At 56.3% G+C, this 15067-nt stretch overlaps 1 protein-coding gene across 1 annotated transcript in view; it reads right to left on the bottom strand.

Moving 5' to 3' along the window:
* Positions 1-4490: 4490 nt before the first annotated feature.
* CCDC13 (coiled-coil domain containing 13) overlaps positions 4491-15067 on the bottom strand; it is a 29151-nt gene continuing 18574 nt past the window's right edge. Inside the window, exons 10-15 of the mRNA XM_004326600.4 lie at positions 14724-14863; positions 14154-14237; positions 11825-11947; positions 7628-7782; positions 5273-5387; positions 4491-4721 (exon numbers count right to left, since the gene is read on the bottom strand). Coding sequence (XP_004326648.1) covers positions 4562-4721; positions 5273-5387; positions 7628-7782; positions 11825-11947; positions 14154-14237; positions 14724-14863 — 777 coding nt within the window. The 3' untranslated portion in view covers positions 4491-4561. The remainder of the gene's footprint in view (positions 4722-5272; positions 5388-7627; positions 7783-11824; positions 11948-14153; positions 14238-14723; positions 14864-15067) is intronic.

Raw genomic sequence — 15067 nt, 5'->3', positions numbered from 1 at the left:
GGGGGTATCCTGAAGGCCACCCCACCGTGGCCTCAGAGCCCAGCTGGTTGGACGGATGCATGGTTGGACGCAGGACCTTGGAGCTCCATGGTGGGCAGTGTGCCAGGGTCCCTCACGACCTCCCCAAGGCCAGTGCCACCCAGGGATCCAGCTACTCTGGGGTCCTTTGGGATGAGGATCTCAGAGCCTGTGAGGGCCTGTTTATGCATGTGCGTGGGGGACAGGGTCTGGAGGGTGGAAGGAGCTGTGGGACTATCATGAGTCACAAGACAGGTCCTGGAGCCCGTGCTGACCCTCTGAGCCCAGTCACAGGCTCAGCGGAGACTGGAGGAGGAAGGAGTGTTCTCCTACCCCGACCCTCAGCAGGGGCACTTCCAGGGCCTGAGCAAGGCCTGGGAGGGAGAGTGCCCTCCCTTCCCACAATACCCGGAGGCGCCGAGCTTCCTCTCAGCACACACTCCCCACAGAGTGACACGGAGGCCTGCACGGCGGGTCCCTGACCCTGAGAAGCATGAACGGTGATTACTGCACTGGAGGGGCTGCGTGTGGGCTGCAGTCATGGATCGTGGGTGCTAGAGGAGGCCAGCGTCGGGGAGGGGGTGTGCCTGAGCCAGACTGTGGGCGTTAAGGAGGGCTTCCTGGAGGAGGTGGGGCACCCGAGTAGAGTCCTGAGGTAGAGTCAGTGGTTGTTAGAGGAGAAACAAGTTAATCACAGTTCTGAGGCTGTACCTGGATTAACTCTTTTTAATGTCACCACAACCTCTAGGGAAGTGGTTGTTACCATTTTCCCCAGTTGATAGAAGGGGAAACTGACGAACAGGAGGTTAGATTAAGTCACTGGCTCAGCCGCAGGAGCTTCTGGAGCTGATTGCCCTGCGGGGGCAAGAACCCAGCTCACCCACACCTGGTGCTGGCTGAGAGCAGCCTGAGCCGGCCATGCAGCTGGTGCCCTCGTGAGGCTCCAGGAGAATGGCTCTGGGAGGCAGACGGGGTGGTCTGGCTTCACCGTTAGGAGCACAGGTACAGCCAGCTGACTCGAGCCTGAGCTCCGCCTTGCTGGCAACCCACTTCTCTGCGCCTCAGATACTCATCTGGAAATGGGCACACTGCCGGCCCTGACCTCACTGGGCTCCTGGGGGGATTCGATGGCTCACTCCGTGGCCAGGGCCTGGCTCACTGAACTGCTCATAAAGAGAGGCTGTTAGAGAGGCTGAGACCCCTCGCTCCAGAGGCCAAGACGGGCAGCGCTCACACACAGCAGGAGGAGGGGTCCACCGGGCCACCGCGTGCGGTGGGGTCTGTAGGGAGCTTGGCTTGTGGGGATGGCAGGCGGGTAGAGGGCTAGGGAGGCCCCTTGGACCTGGGGCTGGACAGCCTGAGGCCAGCTTCCCCCGAGTGAGGGGTGGTGAGGGGAGGGCACCTGGTGCCCACAAAACGAGGGGCAGGAAGTGACTGGGCTAAGACCAGCAAGGGCTACTGGGAAAGATGGGCAGGGGGCCAGTTCTCTCAAGTCTCAAAGTCCTTTTCATTTGTTTCTTGTTGTCGCTCAAAGTAAAAAGTCGGGGAAAGTGTGTGTGTGTGGTATGTTGTTTATGGCGTGTGTGTGTGTGTGTGTGTGTGTGTGTAAGGCTCAGGGACTATAGGAGATACGGTGTGTGTGCAGGAGAGGGGGTGCGTGGGCAGAGACTTCCTTGTGGGGTGGCCGTGAGCTCGCTGGAGGAGGGGATGGGGAGGCTAGTTCTGGCCACCGGATGCGAGGGCCCAGAGGAGTCCTCTTGCTGCAGGCCCCCCTGACCTGGCCTCCTGAGAGCAGGGGAGGGCCCAGGGACATGGGGACGTGTTTGGGGCTTGAATCAGCCTGAGCCAGACTGCAGCCTTGTCCAATTGGGCTGTGGTGCCCCAAAGGCCCCCAAGGGGACAGTGGCCAAGCCACACCCATGGCTCAGCCGGGTCTCAGCTGTCAGTGTCGGAACCTGAGCGCCCAGGCCCACAGCCTGGCGTGCGGCCAGGGAGAGTCCTCACGTGAGGCGTCTCCACCCCCGGCCTCACTGCTTGCTGTTCGTCCACCCTCCAGGCACCCGTCTCCCGTTCCCACCACCTTGTGGCTCCGGGTAGGGACCTCAGCGTTCCCATCTGTGAAAGGCAGGTCCAGCCCACCTGCTGCCCACCTGCCTGAGGGCTGGGAGGTCCTCCTCGGGGCCGCAGGGACAGGCGGTGCTGCTCAGGAGGGACCACAGGCACTAACCTGGACAGACCAGGTTGCCGCGCTCCGTGCCTGGCCCACCTTCAGGGCCCCAGCCCTTGGTCCTTCTGACAACCCTTTCTTCTCCTGGGCCTTCCCCTCCCCACCCCCTTACCCACCCACACCCCAGGGAGATTGGAAGGACAGCCTCACCCCACCCAGACTTGGGCATTGAGCCCGGAAGCCAACAGGAAAGGTGGGAGGCTCTGAGATGCGGCTTTGTCTCTGCATACCCCCAACCCATCCCGCCCCGTCGCGGCGCTCTATTTCCCACGCCTCTCTGACTGGACAGGCAGCTCCCTGAAGGCCGCAGCAGCAAGTCAGATTCGCCTCCGGGCCCCTCACAGGCCTGGAGAGGCTGGTATGCAGTTGGCACTCGATGACTGCTTGATGGCCAGCTGGCTCGGTAGATGGTGGCCTGGGAATCTGTCTCCCCAGCTGATCTGGGGCTTCCAGGAGCTCGGGGACTGAGTCTGCCTCACCTGGCACCCCCTTGCCTAGGGCAGAGTAATTGCTCAACAAGTATTTGTGGAACTAATAGACGTAATACTGTGGGCTGGCGTTTATTGAGCGCCTACTATGTGCCAGCCGCTGCACTAGCACTTGGCACCTTTTAACTCAGTGAGTCCTGAAGAGGGATTCTGCTGGGGGAATGGAGCAGACCTGCTCTAAGCACACACGTGTGTGTGTGTGTGTGTGTGTGTGTGTGTGTGTGTGTGTGGACGCACATTCCCGCTCGTGAAGACCGGTCACTTGTGTCACTTGTGCAGTGACTCACATATGCGGCATACGTACCGCGAACCCCCTCCATGGGGGAAGCTACCTGGGGCTTCTGGGACCCTGTCTGCTCGAGCCCTTCCTCGGGGATGGGGCTGAGGAGTGACTCCATGCTGGCCCCGCTACTCGGAGCCCCAACCCTGCATGGGGTGACAGGTCTAGAGACCCCCAGCAAGTGTAGTGAAGGCCATGAGGATGAAAGGGTGCTCAGTTTCCCTGTGAAGGAAGTTTTCTCTGATCCCACGTGAAGGGAAATGGCTAGGCAGGGCCCGTGAGTGTGGAGTCAGCACTGTCTGCTGGAACATGTGTGTCCACATATGACTCATGCTTCTGAGTCTAGGTATTTGTGTGCACCTGTGTCTTTGTGTGGGCCCCTGTGTGCCCAGGTGTGGCCAGGGTGTCTGGGGTCGGGGTGTGTGGCTACCCTCCGTGGAGCCACCCCTCCCCATGGCAGTAACTGCAGTTGAGAGGGGTGACACTGCGGCAGTCACAGAGGGGCCTGGGGGCTCTCCTGCAGCAGCCCTCCCAGTTCACCCCTGTGCTGTGGTGAGGCAGGTACACTATGCCTTCGCCTGGACCCACTGCCTCAAAATGCCCCTGCCCAGAGCTCCAAGCCGGCCCCACCTCTGCCCTCTGCCACCAGCACCCACCAGCTGCAGCCTTTTGGAAGCAAAAAGAGGTGCCTCTTGGGGCAGCTGGCAGGGGGACAGAGCTGCCCAGCACTGGCTAGGCACGCCCACCCTGGGTATTCGGATCTGCCGGAGGACCCTGGCTTTTGCAGGCATGCAGGCCAGGGTTAAATATTAGCTCCGTGTCTTTCTGTGAGCCTCAGTTTCTCCATCTGTAAAACAGGGTGACAACCCCCTGGGTTACTAGAGGTCTAGATGGGATCGGGTTTCCACAGTAGGTGCCCACTCACTGGGAGCTGTGGTGATCATGAAAATCATCATTATTATTACAAGCCTGAGGGTCTGCACCTAAGGAAGGACCCTAAGGGGTGGGCCGACAAGGTGGCTAGGAGCACGGTGCCCCCAAGTCTGTAGAGGGTGGGGATGCCCACAGATAGAGCAATGGAGGTAGGAGTGGGGTGTGAGGATGCTCTGGTGAGGGAGGTGGGGCGGGGCGGGGCTGGGCGGCCTAGGGGATGCTCCCAGCCTGGAGCCCTCTGGGCTCTCCTGCACATGTGGAGCCCTGTGGGCATGCAGGGTCCCCCGCTAGGCTCTAGGACAAGGGCAGTGAGCACCTGCCCAAGGGACTGCATCTGTCCGTTCACAGCCGGCTTCTCATCCCAGAGCTCTTGCTGATGCCGACAGGCTACTGGCCTCCTCGCTTGCCATCGCTAAGCGTGCCCAGGGCTTCTCCTTTGCCCTCCTGCCATGGGATGTTGGCTCTTGTTGCCCTTGGAGAGCCTCTTCTAGGAGAAGGGGCCCAGCTGGCTGCCCCAGGTTGGCTTCCAGGAGCAGATGGAGTCCTCAGATAGAGCCTCGTCCTCTCAAGGCCTAAGGCTGCCCCGTCCAGCCAGGCTGACACTGGGCCGCCATCCTAGCGCTTGTCTGCCTTCTGCTGCCGCAGGGCCTGCAGGAAGACCCCTTTCACCTGGCCCAGGGTCTCATGGTACATTCGGAAGTCCTCCTCCTTTCCCCGGAGGGCACTGCTTAGGGCAGCCTTCAGCATTTCGTTCTCCTCCACCTGGATGGCCAGCCTAGACCACACAGAGAAGAGGGCTCAGCGCGGCTCAGCTGGCACACGTGAGTGTGTGTGCATGCGTGTAGAGGGCCCTGGGAAAGGCTGCCAGCTCTTCAGACTCAGGGTACTCTCTGAACTCCTCTCAGGGACCCTGGGGAGAATACCATGTGGGATTCCTGTCTGGGCCCAGCCACAGCTACTGGGCCTGGTACCCAGTCGTTCCCCCAAATGTTGGCTGCCTCAGGCATGAGTACTAATTTATAGAGGTTCCCCCTTTCCCACCACTGCATTTGACCTAAAAAAGGTTTAATTGAATGAGAAAAGTGGGTTCAGTGACCCACACTTGATAAAACTTCTCTTGGGAAGCATGGGCTCTTTAGGGTTATGGCTGGGTTTCTCTGCCCTCTGATGGCCAGTTACTGAATTACAGGCCTAGAACCCAGGACCCAGCAGGACCAGCCTTCTGGGCAAATAGAAGTCAAAGGGGGAGGGACGTGATCCCTCTGCCTATCAAAACACCTCCACCCAGACACCACCACCCTTTCAGGAAGACAGGGCAGGGAGCACCTGGTGATCAGCTCCTCCATCTGGGATTCCACGGGCACATTGGAGATCTGTGCAGAAGACGGGTCCTTCCTCTCACTCTCCTTTGGGTTGTGCCTGGTGTTAGAGGTGGGCACACCTGTGGGGCAGCAGCAGCCACTTTCTGTGGTGAGGCCATGGCCCTGTGTTAACACTTCCTTCTCCCACCCGCAACTGTCCACTTCCTGCTTCTCCACTTGTTGAAACATTAGACCTCCTTCAAGGTGCAGGACAAGGGCTGCCTTCCTCCAGGCCCTGACTGCCCGCTTTGTACCAAGGAGGTTCCTCTCACTACTCTCTCCATATTTGCACTCTATAAGTTTCTGGAAGGCAGCTGGGCCTGAGGCCTGGCCTGCAGGTCGAGTCTGAGTCTAGGCTGTCACCGCATCTGATGCCCTCTTACCACTGGGTCCCCCACCTCCAGTCTCCATCCATACGTACAGGGAATCCACGGTGGCTGGGGCCAGGGGACAAAGAGTGCTCAGAAAAAGAAACCAAAGCCCACCTGGTGGGGAACTCAAGCACTGTCACAGCATCAGAAAACGTCTGTGCTGAACAGGCCCTCAGTGGTGGCATGGCGCAGGGGAAATCACTTGGCACCAGCAGACCTGGCTTTTACTTCCTGTTGTGTGGCCCCAGGTAAATCATCAACCTCTCTGAGCTGGTTTCCTCACCTGTAACGTGAGGATAATAGTTCTTGCCTCTAGAGCTCTGTGAGGCCACAGTGAATACACATTTGGCCCTCAAGGCCTGTGTGATGGGACCACCTCCTCAGCACCTCGTGACTTCCCTACCTCACCACATATTCCCCTCCCCATGATCCAGTCTCACTACCTCCAAGTCTCCAGCCGTGCGCCCACCTCAGGGCCCTTGCACTTCTTCTTCCCTCTGTTATCTATGCCACATCCTCACCCCCTTCCACCATCTCTGCTCAGACATCAGCTCATCAGTTAGGGTGGCCGCCCCGTAGAAGACAGCTGCTCTCTGTACCTCCTGTCCCCTTATACTCAGCTGTAAGCCACAGCGCTCGCCTCCATCTGACCTACCATCTTTTACTGGTTTATTGTTCTCTTCCCCACTGGCATGGAACTGCCACGGGGGACCACATTGCACAGTCAGGCTCCCTATTGTACAGGCGGAGGGGTGTGCTATGCCCCCAAGAGGGGCGGTGCTCTTCCCATGTCACAGGCCAGCATGGACAGAAGCCACATGGTCACTTTCTCCCCAGGCAGTTGCCCTTCCCTGTCCAGGCAGGACCAAAGTGGTTTTCCCTGCTGTGTCTTAGCCGTCCCTAGTTGGGAGCCCCGCCACGTGGCAGGAGGTGAGTCTGTGGCCTGGAGACACTACATTCCTAAGGGACCTGTTTCTGCAAGCCCAGCAGGGCTAAGTCCCCAGGATCTTCCCCAGCCTGGACTCTCAGCAGCTCCTGGAAGGCCCCTGGAGCCCTGGCCCTGCTGGTGGGAGAATGACACCACTCCCCCTCTGTGTCCTACTTCTGGAATGTCCTCCTGAAACGTTCTGATCTCTGCGCTGGGAAAAAATCTGAGTGTCCTTGGCTGGGGGCGGGGGAGTACTGGGGTGTTGAGAGGCAGGGAAGTTGGGGGGCAACACCTCTACTCCTGAGCCTGGAGGGGTTGGGATGGGGATGTTGGAGAGAGGCAGGCTCATCCTCTTCACACCGAAGGTTCTTCCTCCCCAGAAATGGCTTCTGATTCTGGCATCCCACACCCTCACTTCCCCAGCCCCACAAGACGCTGCCACTTCTGGTCTGGAGACTGTACCTTAAGAACCACTGTGTTAGAGCAGTAGAACTAACCTATTTTTTTTTTTTTTTTTGAGGTACATGGGCCTCTCACTGTTGTGGCCTCTCCTGTTGTGGAGCACAGGCTCCGGACGTGCAGGCTCAGTGGCCATGGCTCACGGGCCCAGCCGCTCCGCTGCATATGGGATCTTCCCGGACCAGGGCACGAACCCCCGTCCCCTGCATCGGCAGGCGGACTCTCAACCACTGCGCCACCAGGGAAGCCCTAGAACTAACCTTTTGATTTAGGACAACTAAACCGTCCTCTGGAGCTGGTGTGGTCATGTGATTAGGATCTGGCCAATGGGATGAAAGCATAAGTGACACAAGCAACCTTAGGGTCCTGCCCTTGAAAGGTAAGGAGCTCAGGAAAGAGGGAGGAGCCAGTCAGCAGCACCGGTCAGCCCCTCCGTCAGGGTGGGGCTTTGCCTGCCCCTGCTGCTGTGTGTCCTCTCCCCCCTGGCCCCCGAGTCAGAACCAGGAGCCCCAGAGCACCGTGGGCCCAATGTGACCCCGGGCCGGCCCCACCTCAGCCCCACCTGTTTTGCTCCTGGGGGCTGCTCTCTGAGAAGCTGACGTCCTCCCAGGCTCCAGGCGCATCTTCTCCAGGTGCTGCTCCAGCACCGCGGTGCGGTGCCGCTCCTCCTGCAGCTTCCTCTCTGACTCCAGAAGCTTGCTGTTGCTCTCCTCCACCCTGGTGATGAGAGAGCAGGGTCTGCCATAAGCCCTGGCACCCCACCTGCTCAGGCTGTCAGAGAGGTGGGCACAGCTTACACCAGTGGGCATGGGACTCGTTCTTCCTGATTTTTATTGCAGTAATATAGGAATGTGCATTTAAAACCATATCGTTCTCTCCAAGGCTTAAAACGAAAAAAAACAAAAGCAAAACAACACACAGCCTCTCCCCACCCCTCCTCACTCCCAATTTCTGCTCTCCAGAAGCAACCACTTCTACCGCTTTGAGCTGTTTCTTCCACTACTGCCATATTTCTACAGATGCTTATGTTGCTAATTTTTTAAGTCTTAAATATAATCTTTTGACTTCCTGTCAGGCAACATGAGAACTTAGTTTTATTTTAGTACTCTCTCCTTGCCAAACAGAATCGCCTCTTCACCTCCCGATGTAGTTATATTACCATTTTTTGGCTCAATTAGTGTTAGGTGGTGTATTAGTTTTCTATTGCTGCTGTAACAAATTACCACAAACTGAGCTTAAAACAACACAGATTTATCGCTCCGTGGTTCTGTAAGTCAGAAGTTCAGCAGGTTCTGTTGGTTTCTCTGCTCCAGGTTTCACAAGCCAAAATCAAGGTGTTGGCTGACCTGGGCTCTTACCTGGAGTTTCCAGGGGAGCATCTGCTTCCAGGCTCGTCCAAGTTGTTGGAAGGATTCAGTTCCAACTGAAGGACTGAAATCCCTGTTTCCCGCTGGTTGTTAGCTGGGTGACTTTCATTTTTAGAGGCTACTTGGCCCCCTCCATCTTCAAAGCCAGCCAGATACCCTTTTCATGCTTTGACTCTAACCTCTTCTGAAGCATCTCTCTGGCCCGGGCTGGAGAAATTTCTCTGTTTTTAAGGGCTCAAGTGATTAGATTGGGCCCACCTGGTAATCCAGGATAATCTTCCTATTTCAGGGTCCATAACGATCATCACATCTGCAGAGTCTCTTTTACCATATAACATAAAGTATTCACAGGCACAAGAGTGGGGTGAAGGGCACTGAGGACAAAATCCTGTCTACCACAAGGGGTTACGTTAGGAAGATTATTCAGACAGGCAGTATACTCATGATTACAGTTTCTTATTTGCTTGCTTTTCCTGGATTTAGTGATTGCTTTCTGTTTGTTATTATTATTATTATTCTGTATATGCCTGTCATGAATTCATGGGCCTTGAAGAACTTGTTATTTGGTTATTTTACTAAAGGGTCTGATTACTTTCACTGAGGCTGGGGCTAAGGTCCTTCTTGTGGTTAGGGATGGCATTTCAGACTTCTGTGCTACTGAAGGCTCAGCTAGAAGGCCAGGACTGTCCCAAGAGATCTCACCCAAGCAAAGGATTACATACGTACATACACACATGCAAATCAGAGCGGAAGCCTGGATACGTACTTGCAGTGTTGGAGGAAGTGTTCTTCCCACCTTGGTGAAGAGTCAAGAAGGAACAGAATGGTAACAGTTTTGAAAAGAATACAACTACCAACACAAAACTGTTTGCCAGCATAGTATACAGCTACTAACACAACCCGTTCAAGCGTGTTCCTTGAAACTTATTTGCAAAAGCAAAAGACTAAAATAACCTAAAGGTCCATCAAAAACTAATGAAAAAAACTAAAAACTAATGAAAATTAAATAAAATTCAGTTCCCCCAAAGCTCTAGGTATCAGCTGAGAGAGAATCACACACGCGTGACTCTGAGAGTGAGTGTCTCTTTAATTTTGTGCCCTAGGCGCCTTGCTTGCCCCACCCTCATCCCAGAGGCCCTGGAAGATGAGGCACCACACGGAGAGAGAGGCCACGTACAGGAGAATGGAGGTGCCCCTGCTGAGCTGGCTGAACGGGGCATGTGAGTGATCCAGGTGGCATGATGTGAAACAGAATTACCTAGGCCACCCACAGAATGGTAAGAAAGAATAAACCATCGTATTTGAGGCCACTGGGTTTGGGATGGTGCAGCAGTAGATAACCAAGTCACCTTGATGCACAAATCCACCGCCCCAAAGCTCAGGTGTAACTCAAAGGAGGGACTTCCCTGGTGATCCAGTGGTTAAGACTCTGCGCTCCCAATGCAGGGGGCCGGGGTTCGATACCTGGTCAGGGAACTAAGATCCTACATACCGCAGCTGGAGAAGCCCCGCACCGCAACGAAGACCCAGCGCAGCCAAAATAAATAATTAAATAAATTAAATAAACTCAAAGGAATTGAGAGAGACTAAGTCATAATTGGGTATATTTCTTCCATTGGATAGGTTAGAGGCTTGTATTATCCACTATATATATATTTTTTTAATTAATTTATTTATTTTAAAATAAATTTATTTATTTTTTTTTAATCTTAGCTGCATTGGGTCTTCATTGCTGCACACAGGCTTTCTCTAGCTGCAGCGAGCGGGGCCCACTCTTCGTTGCGGTGCACGGGCTTCTCATTGCGGTGGCTTCTCTTGTTGCAGAGCATGGGCTCTAGGCACACGGGGTTCAGTAGTTGTGGCATGCGGGCTCAGTAGTTGTGCACAGGCTTAGTTGCTCTGCGGCATGTGGGATCTTCCCAGACCAGGGCTCGAACCCGTGTCCCCTGCATTAGCACGCAGATTCTTAACCACTGCGCCATATAATATAATGGAGGGAAGCCCTCCATTATATTTCAATGACAGAAAAAGAATTAATGTTACTTTTTCTCATTTGCTTGAGCATGTCTGCAATTCATATCCTCTCTTTTCTACTGAAAAGAAAACAAAGCTGACCACTCCTCACTGCTTAGGGAGTGGCCATCCCAGCACCCCAGCTCCTTTGGTGACTGTACTCCATCTTTCCCTTTGGCAAGCTGCCCCTCCTCCATTTCATTTTTTTTTTTTCGCCGCGCTGCACGGCATGCAGGATCTTAGTTCCCTGACCAGGGATCGAACCCACACCCACTGCAGTGGAAGTGCGGAGCCTTAACCACTGGACAGCCAGGGAATTCCCACCCCTCCTCCATTATGTCAGCACCTGGAGGTCCTTCCAGTCAGGGTGCCTGGCCTGTGTCCAGGGTTGGATGTGTGAGCCACCCCAGGCCAGCTAGACCTTCTCTCCTAGAAACCACTGGCACAAGAACTGAAAGCCACTGGGCCTACATCGTTCCAGTGGCCCAGGAGAGACCACTCAAGGGTTCCTGCTACCAAGGTCCCTGGATCTTCTTGGGCTCCTCTTCTGCCCTGCAAAGGAGGGCAGTACTTTGGAGTCGGCCAGCACCTTCCCACACTCTCCTTTCCCTTAATTTAGCCAGAATTGGTTTCTATTGTCTGTCACCAAAGAGCCCTGACTGACATGTGACACGGCCTGTTCAGGCAGACATTCAGTGTGGTCCTTGATATTTTTCAGTGCGGAGGTCACATGGTTGGGCCATGTGTTGGCCTGGGCACCTACAGTTCTTGCCAAAAGGGTCACTTGAGCAAGGAACACTGATTTATCTGAATAGAAATCTGTCAACAACCCCTTGGAGGAAACCAAACCCCCTGGTCCACTGCCTTGGGCCACATACTTTCCTCCCCCAACCAGGGAAGTCTCAGCTCCCCATCTATCAGTGGCTCTCTTCCTCTTTGTAATTCCAGACCTCAGTCTAGCCTGGGACTTCTTCCCACCAAAGCCGCCAGTGACACCGAGTGCCGTGCCATGCTCACGCAAGATCTTCATTACTGGTGAGTTGATCCGACTGCAGAGAGATTTACCTACTGCAGAGAGTCCCTCCCTTGAGATGCCCACCTCACAGCCACCTGCATGCAACTGTCCTACGGGGGGCACGTAGGACAGGGCAAACCACAAGTGTGACAACGGGTCCCCGAGACAGAGGGGCACTTGAGGGTCACGTGAGATGTGGCTGGGAATGCCCGGGGCCAACACTGTGGGAGCCAGACTCACCAGTGAGGTGGACCCAGTCATGGACGCGGCCTGGCCTCTGTCCAAGAGGGATGCCCTTGGGCCAGGCTGCCCACCCTTAGCCCACCTAGGCCCGTGAGAGTGCATCCCTGGCGCCAGGTGTTACCGTTTCTGCAGAACGGTGACGAACTCGGTGAGCCGGTCACGCTCCACCTCAGCGGCCTGCCACAGGGCTTTGAACTCTGTCACCTGTGTCTGCCAGGCTTTTTGTTCTGGGGAGTCCGAGAACCTGGGGACCAAGGTGCGGGCAGAGGTCATTTAAGGGTTACCTGAAGAGATGCTTATCCCTATGGTGGTGGGAGGGGCTGGAAGGACATTCAGGGGTCCTCAGAGAGAAGAAGCCAATCCAGCCCCTCCCGGCCTCTTCCACTGGCTTCTTCTCAGTTTACTGTTCCTGGGCCTGCTGAAGTCTCTAGACCTCACTTAGCTGGCTCCAGAGCCAGACCCCAGCAGGGCTGTAGTTTCATCAGCACCTTCGTCCATCCAATCCCTGTAGGGGCCTGGAATTAGTCTGGTGGCTATGGAAGTTGGCTCTTGGGGACCTGGGGGTGCCCTGGGAACCTGTGTGGCCTGAGACCTGACCACCCTTCTCAGTGTCAGGTAGGCCCAGCCTCTGTCTCCCTGTCAGCCTGTCCTGGCCCTCCTGTATCTCCTGGCATGGCCCCAAGCCCAGTCCACTTTCCTGGACCCTGGACACTTGCTTTGTAATTTGGTCAGTTTTCTCCAGCCCTGATCCAGCCCATCACCGGTTCCCTCCTCACCACTGGGCCTTACCTACTGGCTGGGGTTGGGACCCAAGGTGAGCTCTGCCCCCCACCCCAAGCCCCCAGAGCCCATGTGCGAGTGCCAAGCTGCTTTCTGCTCTGCCCTCGCCCTTCCCAGGGAGACCCTGGTGATGCTGACTCGCTCTTCCAGAATCACAGGACATGGGGAGGGCGGGGCCGCAGTCCTCCCTCTAAACAGGGGTTGGTTGAGATGGGCTCTGAGGACTACAGGCTCCTCCATTTTCCGGCTCCTAAATACACTCTAAGGCCCTGCCGCTCAGTGTGGTCTTTGAGCCAGCGACTGTGGCATCGCCTGGGAGCTTGTTGGAACTGCAGGATCCCACTTCCTGCAGGATCTGACCTGCGGAATCAGAACCTGCATCTAACCCGGCAGATCCTCAGCTGATTCGCGTGCACAGCGCAGTGGGGAACCCTACGCCAGTCACCCCTGTGACCTCACGTGTTGGGGGAGGAGCTGATCCCCTTGCCCCGCCTGCCTCCCAGGCACCCCATCAGAGCCGCCACGCCAGCCCTGACAGACACACTCTCTGGGGTCACTCCCACCCCGTGAACGTCTGTCCTGTCGCTGACGGGAGAGCACTGTAGGCTCCGTGAGGGCAGGGGCCCGCACACGGTTGGGTTCAGTAAATATTTGTGTGTGGTGGAAGAAACAAGCTTAAGAACCAGCAGTCTGGGCAGCCCAGGGCACATCGGCTCCTGTATCCCTGTGGAGTGCAAAGGTCATGGCCACATAAGCCTGGAAGGGACCTTGGGGGCATCTTGTCCATCTTCTTGCCTCTACTACTGTGACAACCACCTCAGAGTGACAGAGCCTGTCTGTTTTCCTTGTGGTGTTGGAAGAGTGTGGCATGGGCCCTTGAGGCTCAGAGTTGGGCCCCTCTCTCCCAGTGCCCTTGTGACCCCAGGCTGCTGGCTGGGGCATCTGCAGGGGTGGCCTTGGCCCACGGGTACCTGTGCTACCAAGTGTCAGGCCAGAAGTATCCCAAGCACTTCCTGGGGAATAGCAGCCCAAGGAGGACCCATCTGCCGGAGCCACACAGCAAGTCAAACATGAGATGAGGGCCCCTCAGAGGCTCGACCGGAACCTGAACTGACCTGCCCGAGGGGTGGGAGAAGCAGCTGACAGCCGGAGCGCAGCTCCAGTGGACAGTGGGTGGGGCTCGGGACAGGGCTCCGAGGCAGGACAAAGCCACCCTTTGTCTGTGAGCTGGCAGGAAGAACAAGGGCCCATTTAAGCCCTAAGGCTTGATTCTGTCAACAAAGAGGGGGCCAGAGAGCTGAGGGGATATCAGTGGCTTAAAGTGGGAACCCATATGACGTGAAATTCTTCCCCTAGAGATGGACTCTCAACGCGCAAGGGGAGGCAAGGGAAGGTGCTGGGCTCCAGGCCCTGGAAGATTCCTCGTGTTAACTCTGTGGTAGCAGGAAGGAACACTAGACCGAGACTCTAGTTCTGAAGCCGCTTGCCCTATCACGTTGGATAAGGCACTGGACCTCCCTGACCCTCCATGTCCTTATGGAACCTTGGAAGAGTCCCTGGACTTGGCCTGGCCTCGGTTTCCCATCCTTGTCATGGGATGGCAATACTGACTGAGCAGTCAAGGATGGGAAGGCCTGTGAGGGCCCGGGGTGGGGGGCCTGGGTTCCTACCTGGGTGAGGGCCCGTGAGGACTGTGCAGGGAAGGCCATGTGAGAGCAGATTCCACCAGTGTGTGGCCCAGGCTGGTCACGGAGCTGTGCGAAGGCGGAACGGGCACATCACCACGGGCAGGCAGGCTGGGCCCAGCTGGGAGGGGAGCAGGGGCCAGCAGGGCACTGGGGAGCCAGAGGAGGGGGCCAGCACCGGCCCTTGCAGCAGCCCTGTGGATTTGCTGCCCTCCTTTCCAGAACCCTCGCTTGCTTAAAACAAGACAGGAGCAGGGGACATCAGAGCCTCGAACAACCCAACACAGGTGTGTTTGAGAATCCTAGAAGCAGGTGAGATTCGAGGCCAGCTGGGAGAGGAATTTACAGGGAGCTACAACCAAACGCTCTTGAAGTAATACTATCTGGACCTAACTGGCTCCTTCATGCAGAGGCAGGGCTGACGGAAGCCCCCCGCAACCCCGCCCCACTTTGGGAGGACAACACCACAGGCATCGTAAAATTGCACCCGTGGCTTCCCATCCTTTCTTCTGAATAATTACTATTCACTTTCCAACCCCTCCCACTTTTTCTTACCGAGAAGATCCAAGCCTGCCAGCGTGATCGCCTGCTGAGGCCGGGGAATTGGTCAGGCCCGGGTCCTCGGGGAACTTGGCGGAGGCCGGGTTGACCTCGGGCCCACTGGACCCCTCGCCTACTCCTTTATTCCGAAGATACTGCAGGGAACAGATGTGGGTTCCCTTCTCAGGGCTTTGGCTCAGAGGCCTGGAGAGGCAGGAGGGGGCCTTGGCTGGATTTTGGGGCTTTCGGGAGATATGAAAGAGGCTTCTTTGCAGGAGTGCAAAGCGAGGCCTGTTTGGTGAAGACGCTCCTTGCATTATAATGACAGCTAATAATGCCTCTCTTCAGAAAGGGAGCTT

This window comes from Tursiops truncatus, chromosome 10 (assembly GCF_011762595.2).
Source record: "Tursiops truncatus isolate mTurTru1 chromosome 10, mTurTru1.mat.Y, whole genome shotgun sequence".
Lineage (NCBI taxonomy): Eukaryota > Metazoa > Chordata > Mammalia > Artiodactyla > Delphinidae > Tursiops > Tursiops truncatus.
This window is presented reverse-complemented; position numbering and strand designations above follow the sequence as displayed.